Source organism: Leptinotarsa decemlineata, unplaced genomic scaffold, assembly GCF_025532065.1.
Source record: "Leptinotarsa decemlineata unplaced genomic scaffold, Ldec_3_MD MMD2_tig00078346_RagTag_RagTag, whole genome shotgun sequence".
NCBI lineage: Eukaryota > Metazoa > Arthropoda > Insecta > Coleoptera > Chrysomelidae > Leptinotarsa > Leptinotarsa decemlineata.
In genome coordinates, this window is record NW_027412724.1 from 917,594 (window position 1) to 940,044 (window position 22,451).

Sequence of the window (22,451 nt, forward strand, 5' to 3'; positions counted from 1 at the left end):
TATTACAAATACGATAGAAACAGTGTTAGGACATCGGAAATGTATTTGAAAATTTGTATCCCGAAAGACGATAACCATATCGAACTATGTTCAAGTTATTGGATCAAAATCTCACCGAGTTTGGTGAGTATGTGGAGTATGTAGCAGTGAAAAAGTGGCAACGTGGAAGTGCAATTTATTTGCAAATCCTTCGAAAAATGAAACCAGAAAAAAATAAAAACCATTTTCCGAAATTTCTGTTTTTTCCGGATATCTCCACGTATATTCGGAATTTCAGAAATTTCTCAACGGCATATTGTTAGTCAGGTAAATGCGCAACTTTTTCACTAATTCAACCATCTTTGTATCTCTCATAGAGATCCTTATGTTGAATTTGAAACACCCTGTATATGATTCAAGTCCAATCCGCCTTCACTTGCCAGAAGCAACAGTTCTGAAATTTTTGCTGTCTTGTAAGTATTATCAGAGAGCCTATAAAAATTCAATCTGTTTGACCTTTGTGCTGAGAACTTTGTCTTTTTCTTAGAGTTGATATTGGCCTACTATCACAATTCTTTGTGTGTCTATATAAACAGTTTTTTTTATAAAACCCTAAACAATGGGGACATGAAAGAAACTGCTATATAATAGTATTCCTGATTTAACCTGCCTCACCTGCCTTAGTTGCAAAGTAGATCGATTTTTCACATAATTTCCTCTTTATCCCAAAACACTCAAAGCCTGACACTTTTCTTTTGAATTGAACTTATATTTAATTTGGGTGCCAAGTTCTCAGATGTCTGGAGTAATGAGAAACATCTTTGTCACAAAAAAACAAAATGTCATTTTGTCTTATAGTTTTCTATCGACTTTTTTGGTAAATTTTTACCTTTCACAATCTGAAAAATTATGACGGAGAACTTTGTACAAGTGTAGAAAGGGCAAACTTTTCAGTTTACTCCGATGAGTTACTGCGTAAAATCAAAATATTTTTCACAAAGAAAAATGTTATATTCATCAGTAACTTGTGTTCAAAAATTTTGCCTACCAAAAAATTTGCTAAGAAATAATACAATACTTATCTTGACTTTTCGAAAACCAAAATTCAATGAGCCTTACTCTAAGAGATGTAAGCTAAAAAAATCAGCATATATTCTAATATCTGGAGAGAATTCTATTTCGAAAAGCTCCTTAGAAATAGACTGTACTTGGTTACCCATCTGAAGACGGAGGCGGATGTTAGTCTCTGAAATGTTAAGTATTGTATTATTTCTTAGCAATTTTTTTGATAGGCAAAATTGTTAAATACGATAAGTTACTGATAAATAGAACATTTTTCTTTGTGAAAAATACTTTGATTTTACGCAGTAACTTATTGGGGTAAACGCAAATGTTTGCCCTTTCTACACTTGTATAAACTTATCAATTATAATTTTCCTATTTTTCGGATTGTGGAAGATAAAAATTCCAAAAAAGGTGTAACGAAGCAGTAACTCGTCTTGATAATGCCATCTGAGATGATGGCGAAACGTCGACTATCGAATAGTACACAACGGATGAACACCCGGAAGAACAACACATCATATTCTACCATCCGTGAAAACCTACATTGTAATATATATATATATATATATATATATATATATATATATATATATATATATATATATATATATATATATATATATATAATAGTAAGAATTGCTTCCATGCGATCAATTAGGGTCATATTTGATGATCAGCAAATTACTGAAACTGTCAAGAATATTGAGAAAAGTATAATTTTATATTAGATGAAAATGGCCTATTAAAAATTGCTACAAAATTAGACGTGCATTTGTAAAAATTCAAAATTGTGGGTTACTACCAATTTTATGATTATATACTGATTTCCAATATATTTGCAGATAAATAGGATACAACAAAAATTTTTGAAATTTTCAGGTTTTCTCATATATTTCTTTAACTAAAAATAGCAAGAATCAATTTTCTGTTATAATTCAAAAATACCCAAAAATAGGTAACTTTGGCACAATTTAATCTACTCTATATCTCATACTGCTAATGAGAACCTCATGCATAAATAGCTCTGATAAAATCAATAGGTTTCCACACATTTAAATTCCATAAAAACATAAAAAATAAAAATAAGTTCTTACTTATACTACAAGAAGCATGGACAGATCTTAAAAGTAAGATATAGGTTTTATAATGGGAAAAACACAATTTAGGTTAATACCCTAAACTAAAATAATAACATTCTGCACATGATTGGATAAAATCACATTTGAAATGAAGATTAAGGATCCTAATAAAGACTACAAATAATTGAAAAAAAAATTATCAACATAAAAATATCACAATTGAATCAAAATATGTACACGAAAGCTTTGATTTCTGCATAACAAATATGAGTCATTTGAACACTCTTGTAGTGAATAATGGGATTCTGCATTATTTGATAATTATTATTCAAAACAATCTGTGGTCAAATGAAAAAGAAACTAGTTTAAACTTACATACATTATGAAGTGGTACTTAAGGTAAAAATATCAAAATAACAATATTGTCACATACAATCAAACAAGAGCGATAACATCTAATAAACTTAAATATTAGTCATATTTTAAATCACATGTTTTAATCACAGCTCTCTATGGTTTGAACTTATCAACAAATCAGAAGTTAAAAGTCCAGTGCATTCAGGTATCGGTTTCTGTCTTACAAAATACTCTCAGAGGGAAATTCATTATTATTAATATACCAGTATTCTGATACATTGTTTTGCTGCCATAATTTGAAGATTGGAAAGAAATGTTGGAGGTGTACGTTAAAACATGTATTACAGGGGATTGTGAAAGGCCATAAATACCCAAGTAAAAATACTTATTGTAAAAACTCTAGGAACAAATAATGTAAATTTTCAGTCAGAGAGACTAATTCCATTGTAGCTATAATAAGGTTTGAATAAAATAATACTTGTTATGCACTGTTTCAGTAATTCTGTGACATGAACAGAAGAAGGCATTAGTCCACTTTCAATTGCCTCGAAGGACGGAAATAAAAAAGGATATTTTGTTTCCGGAACCATTTTACTTGTCCCTTTTTCTATTTCAGTTTTTAATTTAGCTGTTTTCAGTAATTTTTCTTGCATAAGTATTTCGGCAATGTCTCTTATTCGATTAAAGTCATCCAAATCACCAATCCGTAAATATACAATTTTTCTGCTAGGATCAGTAACTTCCAAAAGACCAAGTACAATTTTTTTATCCATTAGGTCTTCAAACCTTTTCACAACCTTCAAAGTCCATGTATCACTCTCATAAGGTTCCACACCATATAAACAAGCACGGGTAGCAAACTGGGGAACATCAAACATTTTCTCACTGAAATAATATAGATCCTCAACTCTTATGACTCCAACATAACCAAAATCAAATAAGAATACTATTGCTTTAGCAGTAAGAGTTGTAAAATTTGGTATATTTACTATTAATCCTCTATAGTACCCGCCGTCTGAAAACGCAACACAATAATGATTTCTTTTAATATTGGTTTTGGGTATCTTATAGGTTTCCCCATATTTCTGATAAAAGTTATAGAGGAATTTTTGAAATATGGTTAATTCTTGTTCTTTCAAAACTATCCAAAACTTAGACGGATCATAGATGTTTCCTATTCGCATACGATAAGTTTCTCCAATTTTCCAATCATTTCTATCATAAAACTGAGGTATTTCATAATTACTCTTGTCTGAATATTTCAGAATGAAATTCCAGTCGATACTTTTGAAATTGTTTTTCTCAGCTTCTCTTTGTACGCTAGCCAATATTTCATTATTCATTTTCACGTTGTCCGTTTTTTCCATATTTTTGGTTATTCTAATTTATGATTTACAACCAACGCAAAATCACAATAAAAGTGCAAAATATTGGCATCTTCTTCACTTGATAACTTGATACACATACAACATAGTTTAAGGTTATGTCATTTCGATGATACAACCACAGAATAATAAACAATCAGAATTGTAAGTGACTATTGGCGGGAAAAACTGCGCATCGTCGTGGTTTTAATTGACATGATGATAATTACATTGATCCAGTCGATTATTGTTGGCTCCATCGTTGTGAGAATGTGTTTTAGTTAATATTTTGTTTAAAATGGAGAAGCGTGTTGTTAATGGCGAATGTGTGTGAGCCGCAAGGAACTGTTTCAATAATTATTACAAAAACATATCTCAAAGTTTTTTTCGTCTTCTTTCAGATCCAAAATAGGTAAAAATATATGAGTATTTTGTAGATAAGTTTTCAAATTCAAGTTTTTTTCAAATAGTTTTGCTAAATTATTTCTTTCAATGTGTCAGGATTATTTATTGTCAATATTAAAAGTAATTTGTTGACTCCAAAGATATAATAATAATGTCTTGTCCGAAGTCCAGTGTCAATACTGCTCTGCTTAATGCTTAACCGAGTACCATTTACGAATATTCTATATTATAAACACGTTTTGAAGCAAATACAACTAAGACTAATACACATGAAGGTAATACACATTATGAAAAGATGGAAATGTGTTTACCGAATGGGGATAAATTAAAAAAAATCAAAAAATGCAATTGAACTCAAAATAAAAATGCAGAGATCAATCTACGCATAATGAACGCAATCTTTCAATAATACTTTTAGTTTTTTCATACTTGGTTACCAAAGAAGATTTTGTATTTTCACATCCAAATGACGAAATCGGTCACAGGATAGAATGATTTCCGAGAAAACTTTTGGAAATGGGATAATTTCTTGAATTTGAGAGGTAACTTTATCACCTGAGAGTGATAAGGGTCAACTTATCCTTAGAAGAATATATTACATACATATCACTATATAATTTCTATCGCAAAGTTCCCTTATTTTTCCGTTATAAGGGTTTTTAAGCAGTTCATACCTATGAAGAATGCATTCATATTTATAATAACGTTTTCAGTGAAAACTTGTTACGTGTTGATTTACTTTTCATGATATTCGTTGAACTATCTAGAAACATCATATACAACCTAGATGTTCATTTATTTATTGCTTATTCATTGTCATAACAAAATATGGAGAATAAGAAATAATGTAAATTTTTGAAATAGTAATCCCATGAGATGCATTGGTTTCTAGTTTTCGGTACCCTGAAAATAATACGCTCCATATATTCAATTTCATTTAGATGTCATTCGAACACTTACCATCAATCAGTTCTCAGTTGTGATTATCTTGTAATAATTGGTGCTTCAAGTGTTCTTTGTGTTTTGGGATTTGAATTATTCTTTTTTCCTAATCTAGACTTCACTTCAGGCCAACCACCGTCTACAGATACGTCTTACGCTAGTTTGTCAACTATTGATTGAGATGTATATTAGTAGACACCTTTTAGCAATAAAACTAGAACTTGGCACATAATTGTTCGTACAACCCCACTTTGTTACAGGCCTTCTCTATATATACCTTTTCCTTTGTACGTTTCTTTGGTTACATATTGACGATTTGCTTTTATCGTTACCTTTGTTACGATACTACAAGAAGTATCTGGTAACTAGAAGATAATTTATTACAACTGCAATACTTACCACAGCATCTCAAAGATAATTTATGAACACACCAGTACCGTAGAAGAGAATATCCATTAGAGGAAGAAATACGCTGGCAACAACTTGATCAGGCGAGCTCTTTTCATTATTTCTATTGCTTTGATTATATTAATAGCACACCTCTTGTTGCTTGTGAATTGCCTTGCTTATTGGCTACATTGAATGCTGCTTTTTGCCTATAAAGGTATAGGGAAGCTTATAGATTTAATTGCATTCTTTTAAATAGCTATACAACTAATAACTATTCACTTCCCTCAGCAGCTTTTTCTATCAACGATTCTAGAAGAACAAATACAATTACCTCAACGTGACAATTCGTTGAAATTAAATTTACTTACAACTTATTAGTGCATGTATGTAAACTCTGGTGTGTGTATATATACATAGGGGTATCAAATGATCATTTTCATCTCCCCATGCGAATTTGAGTGGATCACTGTAGTTAACTCATCTACTTGCAGCTTGCATCAAAATAGACTATTTTTTCCATGACCCACTCTCCGAAAGTAGCAAACCACATTATTTTTCACTAGTAAAACCCCCCATTACAGCCTCCAAACGTTGCTCCTAACATTTAGAGGCTTTTGCAGGTTATAAAACTGATGCCCAACGTTATAAAACTGGCGCCCAATGTTATAAACTGAATGTGCTCACGGATCGGAAGAACTTGGAATTCTTTCTATATCAATTGAACTTTCTTATCCACCAACAAACATTGCCGAATGCTTCTCGCATCCCAGACATCAACCGTTTCGTCTTTCGATACTCCAAGAAAGCAGAAATTGAGAGAAGAACTAAAAAATTTCGAATATCGAATTGCTTGTATAAAAAAACAGTTGGAAGGCCAAATTGAAAAAATCTAAAGATGTTTCTAGCAGATATAACCCTAGACGACTATAAGGCTCAATTTGCAAATTTCATAAATATTCAAGTGTCACAATTGAGAAAAAAAAACAAAAGGACGACATTATTCTAATGAATACAAGCAGGAATGCATGGCAATGCAACAAGAAGATAAATGTGGACGAAATGGCTATCAAGGCGAATCTGTTTTACAATAGGGGTACCGATGAAATAATAGAGGTTTTGAGGACTTGCCTGATGATACTAAATTTTTCAAGGAACTATTGAATGCAACTTTTTTTATGATTGGAAGTAGACACTCTATATGGAAACAGGCGATATCGTATTATCTCCATCATTCAACATGTCCTGCTGAAAAATATTCAAATTCATCAATGATGTTATTATTAACTAAAATGAAATAGGTTTGAAAGTCTTTGTAGTTATGAGCGATATGGGTTCAAATTAAATAAAATTCGTTAATTCTTCGAATATTGTACCTGGAAAGCTCTTTTTCTATAATAATAATAGAATAGATGTATGGTCTCCAAAATCTAATCCAATTCCTAACGTTTCCACCAAATTTTTGTCCGTGCGACATTTCGATTTTAGGTAACCTGTGGAATAGTCGAAGCAGCTCACTTGATCAAATTGGGTATTTCAGGGCATCATATCCACATGTGGATCTAAACTTCTCTCTAATTCATTTATACTTCTATCTAATTCACCTCCTTTAAAATTTATTAATGAAGATAATTCCCAGATTTGCTAGTCTAATGTGGATATGCGGTTATTTTAATCTTTCAGTTGCCACGATAGCCGAAGGAAATATTTTTTTCAGCGGCGTCTTTTGACCTCAGTGCATCGTCAAGCTCTTTAGTCGTTTTGTTGAAAAGACATTCTAATTGCTGTATATCTCTCTACAAACTTCACATCACCAATATGTCCTTTCCTGTCAAATGTAAGCTTTTGGATTGATTTTAGTTTACTGAAAGGAAACATCATGACATACAATATTTCAAAGTAAAATTTGTAAAATAGTAGGTATCCGTTTCAAATGATTCATAACGTATATGTATGTGTAAATCTATAATAACAACATTCCTTTTATACAAGCAATATTATAATAATCACTTTATTTTATTTTTTTCGACTAGAACATTTCTTACAGTTTTGAGTCCTCTAAGAAAATATTCACTTTCTCGTGTGAAACAAGATCTTAGTATGAGAAGATTATTATGCATAGATGAGTTTTTCCCATGCTCACTTAAATGTAACCACACTCAGTTTTATAAAAGAATTTCGTCACCAACTGGTCGGACAACCGTGGTTGTTAATGCCAATAAATGAAAAATAAGAAAAAGAAGATGAAGGGTTAGTCTTTTGACATTTACTTCTCCAGTTTTTAAGAAACTGTTCATATCTAACCGATTTTCCAGTAGTACCACAGTATTTAATCTGTGGTAGTACCACATAATGGTAATTTTAGTACCACCAAACAATATTTCTGTCCATTTTTGGAACACATCTTTGAGAACTCGTCTTATGACAAGAAACATCGTTGGCAACATACTACCTCTACCCTCACATTATGATACAAATGAAATATCAAAAGACGAGTTCTTAAATTCACCGACTAGTGAACCACTTGAATATTGGTTCATTCGGAACGTTTACGCTTTACATGTATCTAATGGTTGAAGCAATAGGCAATCCTGAGCAATATTTTGTCGTGAAGTTATTAAAGTTTATTCGAAATCATTTTATGTGTTCATTATCTGAATTGTCCTTGATCCTCGAACAGTCAAATTCACAATTGACAGTGTTGACACTAAAAGTTGTGCGCGATTCTACTCTAAAAAATCAGCTGTGTAACTATGTCCTAGAATGAATCGAGCTGGCTAAATGCGCCTATAGGGAAGCAAAGGCCAAGAACTTTGAGTGAAGTGAAGTATGTCCTAGAATCGTCCAAACTGCTAATCCGAATAAAGATATTGAATTTATGAATAATAACTTCCCTGAAGAAAATACATTTTCGTTTTCATAGACAATATTCTTATTCAGTTCTACATGAATTCTTCAGAATTTTTCAACGCCCTCAATAGATCTGAGATTAATGAACATAAAAAAGTATCTTCATTTGGAAGACTTCTAGTAGGAATCACAGGTATTTTGAATATTATCAAGTATCTTACCAAATAAACTTTTTTTTACCTTTCAGGTGGAATAGCTTTTGGTGTAACCGTAATTTGTATTCCTTTTATAACTCCAGCACTGCGTAAAGTTTGTTTACCATATGTACCTGCTACAAACAACCAAATAAAAAATATACTTTTGGCACTTGAAGGCCGTTCTGGTACATTGCTTGATCTGGGCTCTGGTGATGGTAGAGTCGTTTTAGGTATAATTTGGTAATGTTCCATTTTTCAAAACTATTATACAGACAGTGTAAGCCTCGAGTATTATACCTTTTGACATGCTAGGAATCACATGTTGAAAGGTAATACCCCGTTAATCACCAGCTCGCACAATTTTTGACTTTTGGTTATCGGAAAAACAGATTTCAGCAGACCAATCATCTGAAGAAAATTTAAGTTTCAGCTAAATGATTTATATCGAGCGATTCAAAACTTTATAGAAACTATATTACTACAGTAATTTTTTTAATATATTTTTTAGTAAAACCACAAGTGAAATTCAAATTTCATTGTTCTTTCAATAATGGTGGTTATGTTGGAAATCAAAGGTTCCATACTTCAATAAAAGTTATTTTGAATTACAATAGGTTGTTACTGTTCCATTGATGCATAAAAAATATAAAATTCATCTTGGTATTACCGAAATGAAAAATAACCATCACAACACCATCCTCGTACAGTAAACCTGTTTTCAGGAATGAAGCTCAGACCCACTTTCACCAGTGACTTCAATAATCTTCATATGTCTTCCTTAATAAAACTTCTTATTGAGTTTCACCCGTCTCTTATCAAAATTGAAACAAATCCCCTTTAATGCATAAGCATCCTTTTTGACCAATAATTATGAATAATGTCACTCAATAACTTTTGTTTGAAATTCTGGATGTTGGGTATACATTCGTGCTAATATTCATAGAAATACGAAAACAATATTATTTTTGGGTAATGGCCTTTGGGTGACTATAATAGGGTTTTTGAAACAGTAGCAACAGAAATATACATCGTTTCATTTGAAATACATTGTATCAATATTCAGTAACTAGAGAAATTGGTTACACTGAAAGCAAGCCAATTTTTTAAAATTGTGTTTTCATTCAGGGTTTTTCCTTCAAATGCTCTTAAATTGTGTTAGATGGTAATGATATTCGGCAATACAGGTGATCCTTGTACATCGATATTTCTAAAATCGGAAAATTCATATCATTTTTATTTTTTCAAAATTAATATAATATATAAATGAAATACATACATCAGTAAAAATTGGACAATACCTATCACTAATGAAAGAATAAATCATTGAAACCAAAAAATATCAAATTCATTAAAAACTAAAAAGAGAAATTCCGTAAGATTCCAGACGCTGAACTCTACGTAAAAGCAGCAACCTTATTTAGAAAGGATCATATTGCTTTTCCTGTAGAACAGCAAATAAAGAACTCGTATTCCCTGGGGTTTCAATACGTCTTCTTTTTGCAGTCTTGACCGAAGAATCGTCGTATCTAATCCAGCAGTTGTAGCCGACGTGGAAATCATCGGTCACGTCGTGTGCAATGTTAGCATTTTTGTCTTCGTGGTAAACGACGGCGAATAGCTTGTATTGCTTCTCTGTTAGAGGTTGTGTTTCCGATGATACCAAAGTCGAATCAATCTTCAAGTCGAATTCATAATCAAAAGCCTTGATAATCTTCGTGCAACGGTCGTGGCTGTATTCGAAAATTTTCAGATGCAAAATAAGGATAACGTAAAGTTTGCAGAGCGTAATTTGCTCCTTCGCTTCGACCTCCTCGTTTGTTTTCGACGAAGTCACTTCCTCTAAATTGTTCTTGGAGACGAGTACCTTAAGCGCTTCTAGGACAGTCTTCACTTTCTCAATGTTGAGTGGCAGGGTAAGGAAAGACTGGATATTCTCAGTAATGTGGCCCCCGTTGCGATGAATGCTCGACTTTAGTTGCCTCCCAAAGATGTCACTTATCGGTGTACTGGTAAAGTCGATCCTTCTGGTTGGATGTCCTTTATTTTTCGATTCCATTATGTTCCATACATTATTTGAATCATTGCTCAAAGCAGAGTCAATGAGAGGTTTTTCATCTTCAATATAATATTTAACCAACTCATTTAGCTCAAACATTTCATCATTGAGTCCATTCAAAAGAAAACCTGAAAACTCTTCTGCATCTTGTTGTCTACCATCGATCCAGTCAGTCCGCATGTTATGCAACATTTTATAAATCCACGTCGGACCGAATGGGATGCCAGTGTTGATTGAAACATTTTGGTCATTCTTGGAATTTTTATCTACTCCCGTCTTTCGTCAAAATGTAGAAAGGTAGGTGAACAAACTGTTCCACAAAACGGCACATTCCAAATATAACCGGGATAGATGTCATTCTCTAGATCGAAGAGTTGTTTTTACTCAGACTGTTTAGTAATTTGTAGAGTGGTGGACATGCGATCAGGGCTTGCAAAATCGAGTTGATATAACAGTAATTGTTTTGACTAAGCAGACCCCTTGGCTGCAAGTTCACTGCCCTACCGTCGATCATATACAGTGTCACCATAAAGTGCGCACCATATGGGAAACTTTTTTTTCGAAAAGTTTCAATGAAGTCAAACTTCGGCACTTGTTTGTGCTTTAAATTTAACTTGAAATGATGCGGCCAACTGCGACCCACTGACGTTCAGTGTTTGTCAAATTCAACTTTTTTTTTTGAAAAAAATTGAAAAAGTGCATTTCTAGATCGAATTTAAGAAAAAGTTACTTGAAAAAGTTGTGTCTAAGGCAATTTTATATCCATATGCCAAATTTTATGCAACTAGGATAAAGTTAACGTTTTGCTTATTTTTGACAGGTATCCCCCTTCATTTTAAAAAACAAGTTCGGTTAATTGTCATCAATTCATGTATACATAACAAAGTCATCATGGAGTTTAACTTTTATGATAAATTTTTACTCATACGGACATTTTTAGAGAGAAATTAAAAATGTGCTATAAAAATTTTAACATGACTGGTGCAAAGTTTCAATCACTTGGCTATTTTCTTAAACAAACGTCAGTACCTTCAATTTTGAAAAAGCAGACACAACTCAAAAACGGCAATAAGTATTAATAAAAATACTAGAGTTGAAATTACATTAAAATTTCAATATTCAGTATTTACAGATTATTTATAAACACTAATTAGGGCGGAAACTTTTAATAATAATACTTTTATGGACAGATGAGGCAACGTTCTCTTCAAATGGAACGGTAAGTTCTCAAAATTGTCGATGGTGGGCCCAAGAAAATCCCAATTTTTCAGTTGAATGTGGTGATCAGTATTCCTTTAAAACTAATGTATGGTAATGACCAAATAATTGGGCCATTTTTCTTTAGGGAAAATTTATCATCCGTCGGTTATCTCAACCTTTTAAATAATGAGGTTAGTGAAGTTTTAGATAATATGCCTTTAAATATTAAATACGACCTATGGTATCAGCTTGATGGCGCACCAATACATCACACGGTTGCTGTAAAACAGTCGCTCCAACAAATGTTCAGAGGCAAAGTTATTGGACGTAACTGGGAACATTATTGGCTACTTAGATCACCCGACTTGACGCCTTTAGACTTTTCCTTGTGGGGTTACCTGAAACAAAAAGTGTACCGAAGTAGACCATTTACTGACATACAACATCTGGAAAATACGATTCGCGAGTGCTGTGCAAATATAAATCCACGATTTATTGAAAATGCAGTTACAGATGTCAGTAGAAGGACCATAATTTGTATTGAACGTGGAGGACGACATACTGAAATGCAGGCTGTAAGTGTTTGACAACCTCATTTAGATCAATAAGTAATTTTTTGTACCCATTTGTATTTTCTATAATATTATTGCTGTTTAAAATTTATAATAATAATAATAGTAGTATCGAAATTATTTGCATTTTTATTTAGTTAGTTAGTTAGTTGCCTCTGTTTTTTCGAAATCAAAGGTTTGTTTAAGAAAATAGCCAAGTGGTTGAAACTTTGCACCAGCCATGTTAAAATTTTTATAGCAAATTTTTAATTTCTCTCTAAAAATGTCCGTATGAGTAAAAATGTATCAGAAAAGTTAAATTCCATGATGAGTTTATGTATACACGAATTGATGACAATTAACCGAACTTGTTTTTTAAAATAAAGGGAATATCTGTCAAAAATAAGCAAAACGTTAACTTTATCCTAGTTGCATAAAATTTGGCATATGGATATAAAATTGCCGTAGACACAACTTTTTCAAGTAACTTTTTCTTAAATTCGATCTAGAAATGCACTTTTTCAATTAAAAAAAAAAGTTGAATTTGACAAACACTGAACGTCAATGGGTCGCAGTTGGCCGCATCATTTTAAGTTAAATTTAAAGCACAAACAAGTGCCGAAGTTAAACTTAATTGAAACTTTTCGAAAAAAAAGTTTCCCATATAATGCGCACTTTAATGGTGACACTGTATATAGATAGATCTGAATCTACGAACTGGTGGGATCTTCTGGAGAGCTTGAAGGGGCATATGGGAAGATTGTCGTTGAACTCATTTTCGGCGTCCTGGTCAATAGCGACTTCGTCGAAATTGTTGACAGGTTCAGACATAGGCGGATGATGGTGGTTCATCGTCGGGAAGATCACAGAGTGCGGGTAGTAGGCAAAAGGTGCAGATTCGGCTGTTTGTTGAATCACAGCAAAAATTTCCTGGGTTTGAACATTTTTTCTCTTCTACATTTGTCCTTTCATGATGATGTTGAAATTGTTAGTGTTGAGTTTGCCTGTTTAGTCTTCTTCCACAATTTTTTTTAGAACTGAAGTCTGATTTACTCTCATTAACGTTTGGATAATTTTTAACAGAAGAAGCTGGGGAGAAATCTATAGTATCAGGAAACTTAGTTATATCGGACCAGTTTTGTGGGCTAAAGAAAATTTCATCAAGACTTTGAGAAGGAGAAATAGTGCAAAGGATTGATGCAGCATTTCCTCTCTGAATTGCAATGCTGATTTGTTGTATTAGAAATGATCTTGCTCTAGAATCGCCTGTTACTGTAATTATTTTTCGACCAATATCCCTGAAAAAATCGGAAGCAAAGGAACCAACGCTACCAAATGTTTCAATGGCAATTGGATAGAAATATTTAAAATTGAAATATTTAGCATCTTTTATATTTTTCGGACTTACGCGATAAGAAAGACATTGAAGAGATATGCAAACATGTAGAAAAGAAGTTATTAAGAAAAAGAACTTTGGAAGGTGAAATTGTTGGTTTTTTGTGGCATGATATCTGGAACTAGAATTTTGTGCGAAATGAACAACAAAATATTTTTCATTTTTTAAATTCCTTTCACTAGGCAATAACTTCTTTACATGTTCTTTGCTGTTGTTCCCATACAAATAGCAATTCTGTGAATTCAAAACTTGTGCAAGCTAAATACTTTTCTACATTTGATTACCAGTACACAAATATTATTGAAGTATTCTTTTTTTGTATGAATTTGAGTAGGAAATATAACATCTGTAAAAAATGTAATCCATTCCTATTTAGAGTAATTTGTTCGTTAACTTCTTTTTTGAATGTAACAGAGTCATATACATATGGTGATGCTATTTGTTGATGAAAATCATTGAAAACTTAAAACATTGAATCACATTGAACCTACCCAATGTTACATATTACTAATTTGTGTATAACGATTGCATTTCAAGTTATTTGCATTTCTCAATTCTGAAGTTTTGGTAGTTGCTCTAATTTATTCACACAATAGTTTAAATGATGCTGAATAATACTTTTACAAACAGTAATTCTTGTTTCAAGGGAAATGACTATAATCCTCTTCTCAATGCACATTTCATCAATCAAGTTAGCATCCTTAGGGGGTAGACTAGATTAATTCCTTTGTCTACTTATATCTATCTCTATATCATTTTCACTTTTACACACCAGTGATTTCTCTAGTACAAACTAGAGAGTGGCTTTTAAAAAATAAACAGTGGGCTGTTCATAATTCTCATGCCACAATTTGCTATTTCCAGACTTTCAAAAATATCCTGAAGTTTAGTGTCATTAGCTAGTCCCAACCAAGATACACTAATGGGATTCATAGAATTTTCAAAAAACTGAACAAAGTATGTCTCAGAACATCATGTTCACTTCAACAAGTGTTAGCTAACCCTAATAACAAGATGATGGAAACGGAATTCTGGGATTTATGAATCAATAATGTGAGAATTGACAAAAAAGTGTAGGTCACACTAGTCGAGATATTCAAACTTGTTTTAAAAACAGTGTGGTGCATATCATATTTCATAAATAAGAAATGTGTAGAGAAAGGCCATATCATTACTTAAATTGGTGATATTAAAACATGATACTAGACTTCTGTATCGTCTCTAAGATCTGAAAATAGGAAAGTGTGGCATGGGAATTATAAATAGTGACAAATGTCGTCAAACAGCCCATTATTTATAACACAAGTAAAGTTAACAAAAATCTTATCTGAAAAGTTCCCGGTAATTGTTACTACTAATGTGTGAATGAAAGTAAAAGTGGGAGTTCATCCTATTAGATTTATATTGATGAAGTTGAAATTAAGGAATTAGTATCACAGTTCATCTCTTGGTTTGTTGGTGAAACACTCATTGCGGAGAAAGTATAGTTTTGGTGTGTGGGCAACAAACGTATTTGGATTTATTTTAGGGCCAATGTTACACTTCAACATTTCAGTATTCGTCTGTTCCATTCTTCAAGTTGATAGGACAAAGTGTATCTTAGAAAGAGAAAGTTGAATGGCTCAGGGATATGTATGGGATGACCATATACTTTATTATTTGAAAAATATAACTACATAAATTAAATGTTAGGATAACTCTTTGGTGTTACATCAGGTCTATGTATTGATTGGATTGAAACTTTTGCAGAGACTGCTAAGAACAAATTTGTATCACATGGAGTAGAATTGAATCGTTGGTTGGTTTATTATTCAAAATTGAGTGCATTGAAAAATGGACTAGCCAGCTGCACTAAGTTTTACCAGAGAGATTTATGGAAATACAATATATCTGCCTATGATAATATTGTTATTTTTGGTGTTGAACAAATGGTGAGTCACAAAGAACTACTATTAAATTTTCAAGTAATTAAAAAAAGTATTATATTTCAATTTAAAACTTGGCAATATCGAGCAATTACAAAATTATTCATCATCTAATACACATATTAGTGTCTAAGATATTTATAAAATGCTATGTATATTTCAAATCTTTATTCAGTAAAAACCGCTAGTGCAATGTACCATTAGTAGAGCACTATGTTGAAAATGTTAATGCCACAGTAAAATAAAATATACAACAAATACAGTCAAATAACACAATTGTTAGTCACATAACATAATTTAAACTAAATAAAATTTGTTTGGTAACAGCAGTAGAACAACAAAATGTTATGAAATATACTCATGAGCAATAACAGCATCAATTAGTATATCTCTGGAGTAGCATATGCTAGAATGCTCAAATTTTGTATGTAAAATCTCAAATGTCTATGTTAAAATTTTGAGCGGTTCACTGTCAATGGGGTATGACGTCATGGCATGTAATTTGACAGAAGGGTTGGGTCTCACTGAGAGGTGGTTGGTCACTTACTTCTGGGTGCGGATATATAAAAACCTACTCTGAAATTATAAACGAATGTGTTTGATCTGTTGGTGACTCCGTGCATAAGTGATGTTTCCCATTTTGTTGTTTTTTTTTTTACAATGTAATTGTTTACAATGTAGGTTTTCACGGATGGTAGAATATGATGTGTTGTTTTTCCGGGTGTTCATCCGTTGTGTACTATTCGATAGTCGACGTTTCGCCATCATCTCAGATGGCATTATCAAGACGAGTTACTGCTCGAGTTACACCCGGAAAAACAACACATCATATATATATATATATATATATATATATATATATATATATATATATATATATATATATATATATTTTGATTGATGCAACTAATTTTCCTTTATTTTGAGTATTTCAATATTGAATTCTACAAAAAGGATTTGAAGCTTTATATCTTCTATTAATTATCTGCGAGCGCTTTCGACAGTGGTAGTATATATATATATATATATATATATATATATATATATATATATATATATATATATATATACATACATCCCGCTATATATAGGTCCTCCACAGGAAACGCAGCAATAAGTCTTCCACCAGAAGGAGTGCGTATATGATGATTTTAGCCGCGTATATGTGACATTTGCTTTCCATTTATGGTGGAAATGCCTTGAATTGAAACACAATTTTTAAAATTTTGTATGCATGTTGATATCTCTGGGTCTTCCTCCCAAACTACGGTTTTTGCCTCATCCGGGTGTATACTTGTTGACAAACTCACAGCTGTAAGTCCTCCGCATACACTCTTGCGATTCGAACTACAGTGGATAGCTCTTCCGACAGTGTTTACTGAATATTGGTAATCAGTGGGAATCATTGAAGAGTCGTATACTCAGAGTAAGACAGAGACTGTTATATCTTATTTCATACCCAACTTGTTATCTCATTAATGTTTCAAAATGCTGAAATATTCACACAACTATACTTTCTCAGGATCACGTGTTTTTACCCTCTTTTAGGTAAAATCAGATCCCGAAGAATTCTTCGGAATCAGATTTCATCTAAAAACTGTGACTGTAGAATTTTTTTCCAGTATTAAGCTGATTAATCAAATTGTAATTGAATTTATGTCACAGAAAATCGTATAATATATAAATATGCATGTAAATGTTAGGCATTTCAATAAAAAAAAATGCTTGAAATTTAAATACTTTATACTGACTCGAAACCCTACGTGGTAGGGTTTGGAACTATGTAATTGAATAATTCCTCCTCTGTTAAAATCTATTTTCAATTCCTCAATTTTTGATAGTTTTTGAGTTATGAACGAATAACTGAATGTCATTTTTTTTTACCTCAATTTGTTAATGATTATTGCAATTTACTATTACTGTAAATTCATAAGTGGGTTTGCTTCGAGAGGTGAACGGATGAACACCCGGAAAAACAACACATCATATTCTACCATCAGTGAAAACCTACATTGTAATATATATATATATATATATATATATATATATATATATATATATATATATATATATATATATATATATACTCAAAGAATGGCAAACCGCGGACATTCCAAGGAAACAACTAAAATATCCACGTAGACAGCCATAGCTGCCTGCATGACTGAAAACACAGATATGTGGTTGCCTCCTTTTGGCGACTCCGTGTGTTTGTGTTGTTTCTGCAACCAAGTATTGTTCATATTTACACTTGTATACACCACGCTGATGTATTGCTAGTTTTTTATTGTCGTGATTTAGATCAAGCACACTCCTCAACTTCTTTCAGTATATTTCGGGTGGTGGTAACGGCAGAAGATACAATGCCGCTCAAATTAATGAAAAAATGCACTTTTTTTAATACAATGGAATCATGTTGAGCAGTCTAGACTATCGTGAGCTGTCCTGAAAAAAATTTAATAGTTGATTTTTATTTTTCTGCTTTGGTGTCTTTTTTATACAAAATATGAAAAAATGTATATAGGTTTTTAATTGAAGTTCATGAAAGCTACAATGTGCACCTATTTTATTTTTCATATGACGTTTCTATAACTTACGGCCGCCCTGACCATTATTGTAAATACGGCATGTATTTTTTTCTAACAAATTATGATACTTCTCTCAATCCTGCATTTATCTAGGTATCACTTGATAACTTTTTTTCTCGACGTTTCACTCTATAAAAAATATTACAATTCAATATCAATTCAATATCTAGGTAAGTACTTGATAGGTTACTACAATGTGAAAAACCGAAATGAAAGCATTTAATAAGTATACAAAAATCAATTGTACTAGGATAAATGTCAAAATTTTAATAAACTCTGAATTCTCGAGAAAGTCCTAACTCGTTTATTAGACAACATATTATTACCAAGTTAATCAAGTTATCATTTCCTTCAATTTTTATTGTCCATTGCATCAGAGATTCTACCTAAAATTTTGGACATTAATACTTTTTTCTGAATGAAGAAACACAACACGAAAAAATAATTTATTACTTAATTCGAGTTTGAAGAGATATCGAGTAACTTGCTATGCATTGAGAAAAGTAGAATGGAAAGAGGCATCTGAATTTGCTATAAAAAAATGTATGAGGATGGATGGTCATGAGTAAACGAAACATATAGGAAATGAGTACATATTGTAGCCTACATCAGGTTCAATCAAAAATATTTTGTATAATAAAAATACCAAAGCAGAAAAATCAATGTCAACGATAAAATAAAAGGTAAAACTGAAACCTCTGGCGTGGAATAAATCCAAAACAAGCAATTTTCCCAATAAACAGAATGCAATACTCTTCTTGTATATTGAAATACTGGTGATTGGGAAAAGTGGTTGTTTAAAACAATATCAACTTTCTTTTTTTTTTTTCAATTCTTTCTCTCAGTTTTCTGGATTTCCCAACATAGTTTCATTGCATTCTAAAACGTAAGTTTTTTGTCTAATTTAACCAACATCAAAAAAACTTACGTTTTAAAATGCAATGCTATGTTGAGAAATCCAGACAACTGAGAGAAAGAATTGGAAAAAAAAAGAAAGTTGATATTCTAATTTAACTAACATGGGCGGAAGGACTTCGGTCGATAGCCAATTGAACAATATTGTAATTTTGTTCAATAAATTACAATTATTATTATTATTAGCCAACATCGAATCGTCTATTGTTACTGATACAGCAATAGTGTGCAATTAAATATTAGCCACCTGGTATACACATATACTTTTTTGATGTAAGAAGTTATTACGAATTATTTTTCAAATCATGTCAAATTTTCAAATGATTGTTGAATCTATTTTTTTCGTCAAGGTGTATGAATATTTTTCAATACTTTTACAGATGAACGACTTAGAGAAAAAATTCCAGAGCGAGTGTAAAGAAAATTGTTACATTATTGCTTGTCGTTTTCCATTACCAAATTGGACCCCCATCAGGACCTTAGGACATGGAATTGACAAAGTATGGATCTATGACCGTAAAAAGTTTTGACAATTCATTGGGAATTAGAGAATTATTCCTATCAGATTTTGTTAAATATATTTTCAATGATTTACAAAATTAGTTTGTGGAAATAGATGAACTGAACTTTTTCAATATATCACGGAAATGCATTGAATGTTTTTTCATCATCCTTATATGCATATACAAAGCGTTTTGTAGATTTAACTAAGAAGTTGGACATTATTGACAACATTTTCTCAACACCAGAACAAAATTACGGTCTCTCGACGCGCGTTTCGCTAACTAAGTTAGCGCCTTCAAGAGATCATTTGACTAAATTTCACTTGTATGTTAGTGTTTTTATATATGCTAGTGGCCTAACTATTACCTGTTACTAGTACTTAAATACTACCAATTAGTGTTACCTAACTACTATTTGTTATTGTTTCTATGCTAGACTACCTTTTTTATTTATTTAAATTAAAGTCATAATGTGTTGGGAAAGTGTTTTCAATAGATTCATTTTACGCCAGAGGTTTCAGTATGAAATATGAAAAAGAAATTAGATAATTAATTATAGCTATAGGTCTAAATTTTTGTTGCAGTGTTTGAAGTACTTTCCCCGAAAAACATTCATTATTGACCATTTTCTCATCCATTTTAAATTCATATTTATTAGAATCGAGTTCTGTGAATAAGTCTCACACTTATTATTCAAGTATTTTATCGATGGGCTCAAAAGTAGAACTCGAAACACTCTTACTTATACTTCAGATATCATTTCGGCACAATACAATTATTTTATTTGTTCTACTTACAACTAAAAATACAATGGTTTTGACACAGTAAGTGTACTTGCCCAATTACTTTATTGCAACAACATGTAAACCTCATGTCTTCAATACAAGTGAATTAAAATAATATGAAAATTTTCATTATTTGATATTTTGAAGCGAGTTATTTATTCCTTTACTATTCAAACTAATGTTCAAATGCAGTGTGGAGAGAAACACCAAAAATTGATTGGTTATACCTAATTCGAGAATCGCAGACATATACAAACATTTTATTTTAAGGAGCATAATGGATTTTTACGTCTTCAGGATATACGTAGATGAGAGGGTTATATATAAAATATTGATAGACTGAATGAAATATATTTTCAATAAAACAGATATAATCTTGCATTGATATTGTCTATGGAAATTATTCAAATTCAAATATTATTTCAACTAGAGGAAGGATGTTTTACTGGCAAATGACTTCATCAGAACTATTACAAATTTTTGATTTGAAAGATCTTAAATTATTTCAATTATTTTTATTTGTATATAATATTTGTGCATCACTCTATGCTGAACGATTTCATGACTTTACAGATTATTAGAATCGGTGGAGAAACAATCTACGGATTTCTTAAAATGACTCAGTATTTATAAAAGTAAACAACTTCCTTTCAATTGAATTGAAAAACAGTTCATTTATGGTTCTACCATTCTGCAACTCCTTGATTAAATCAAACTGGAGAGTCATGACTATAATGTTTTTAACATTAGATGTTCATTCAGTAATTTCTTTAATGAAGTATTATATTTTACGTCATAGTCAATGTTTTAATATCAAACAGAAGAAGATGTGTTTATTACAGATGAAAAATCTGAAAGTTTAATGAGGTACCAATTTAATATGAAATTACAATCAATTAATACAGTCTGAGGGTTACAAATTTTAGTGTACATTATGAGCTTACATTAAAAATTGACATATTGCATATGCTAAAAACGTTAATAAAAACACTGTTTAAACGTTAGATATTAAATAATATATACTATACATAAAAAAATTATTCTCATCATTGTTTCAACATAATCATTTTACACTATATGCATCACTGTAAATTTACAAAAAAATATTAGTATGTACTTTGATAGGGAAGCACAAATTAACAATTCCACATTTACATCAAAATTCCTTTCATTTACTAACATCTAATTTGGCGCTAAAAACATGGCTTGCAATATCCATGTATAATTTTTTGGCTCACTTTCATCATCAGTACAAGTCACTCTCAACAGCCATGTTTTTTGGAATGCTCTCATTTCAAGGCTAAATGCCTTCCTAATTCATTACAAAATCAACACACAAAAACAATAAAAAGAGAAAACAAACATGTTAAAAAGTTTCTTAAAAGTATTCAAACTTAGAAATAAAAATATACACTAAAAAATTATAAAAAAAATCACAGGTTAACACATTAACTCAAAGTTAACGCTCAATGAATATCAAATATTGGCATTATGTATTTTCTGTTGAACCATATCTAACAATATATCAGAGTACTGTTCCATTATTGATATAACAGAGTTAGGTCCACTCGGACCTTTAGATACCAAATCATTTAGTTTCTTGACAGTATCTGTTTGATTAACATCAATGCTTCCATTATTTTGTTTCAATTCCTTAAATATACAGTCATGGAGAATTTTATGGGTACGAATCATCGACATCTTCACCCTGTCGAGCCTTTCAATTTGAGATTCACTGCTGTCTTCACCTTCATTTAACCTGTCATAAAGCTTCACTACATTTTCTGCAGTATTTGTAAGCTGGTCCACCAGATCATCGCAGAGCTGATTTGATACTAAAATGAGGAGACTACGATAAGAAAATTGGAACTGACAATATGAACATAAGATGATAATTTAATTATAAC

The 22,451-nt window shown here is 31.5% G+C and overlaps 2 protein-coding genes across 7 annotated transcripts in view; one reads left to right on the forward strand and one right to left on the reverse strand.

Annotated features, from left to right (window-relative positions):
• Nucleotides 1–8,277: 8,277 nt before the first annotated feature.
• On the forward strand, nt 8,278–19,908 carry LOC111510192 (ATP synthase subunit C lysine N-methyltransferase). Its single transcript, XM_074185648.1, has 4 exons — nt 8,278–8,621; nt 8,676–8,855; nt 15,578–15,759; nt 19,637–19,908. The coding sequence occupies exons 1-4, from the start codon at nt 8,525–8,527 to the stop codon at nt 19,784–19,786; spliced, it is 609 nt and encodes a 202-aa protein (XP_074041749.1). The 5' UTR covers nt 8,278–8,524; the 3' UTR covers nt 19,787–19,908.
• A 1,136-nt stretch (nt 19,909–21,044) lies between these two features.
• The window catches only part of Wdr62 (WD repeat domain 62), a 172,354-nt gene continuing 170,947 nt past the window's right edge, over nt 21,045–22,451 (reverse strand). For all 6 annotated transcript variants that reach the window (XM_074185644.1, XM_074185643.1, XM_074185638.1 and 3 more), the window contains one exon: nt 21,045–22,379. In XM_074185644.1, coding sequence (XP_074041745.1) covers nt 22,021–22,379 — 359 coding nt within the window. In that variant the 3' untranslated portion in view covers nt 21,045–22,020. The remainder of the gene's footprint in view (nt 22,380–22,451) is intronic.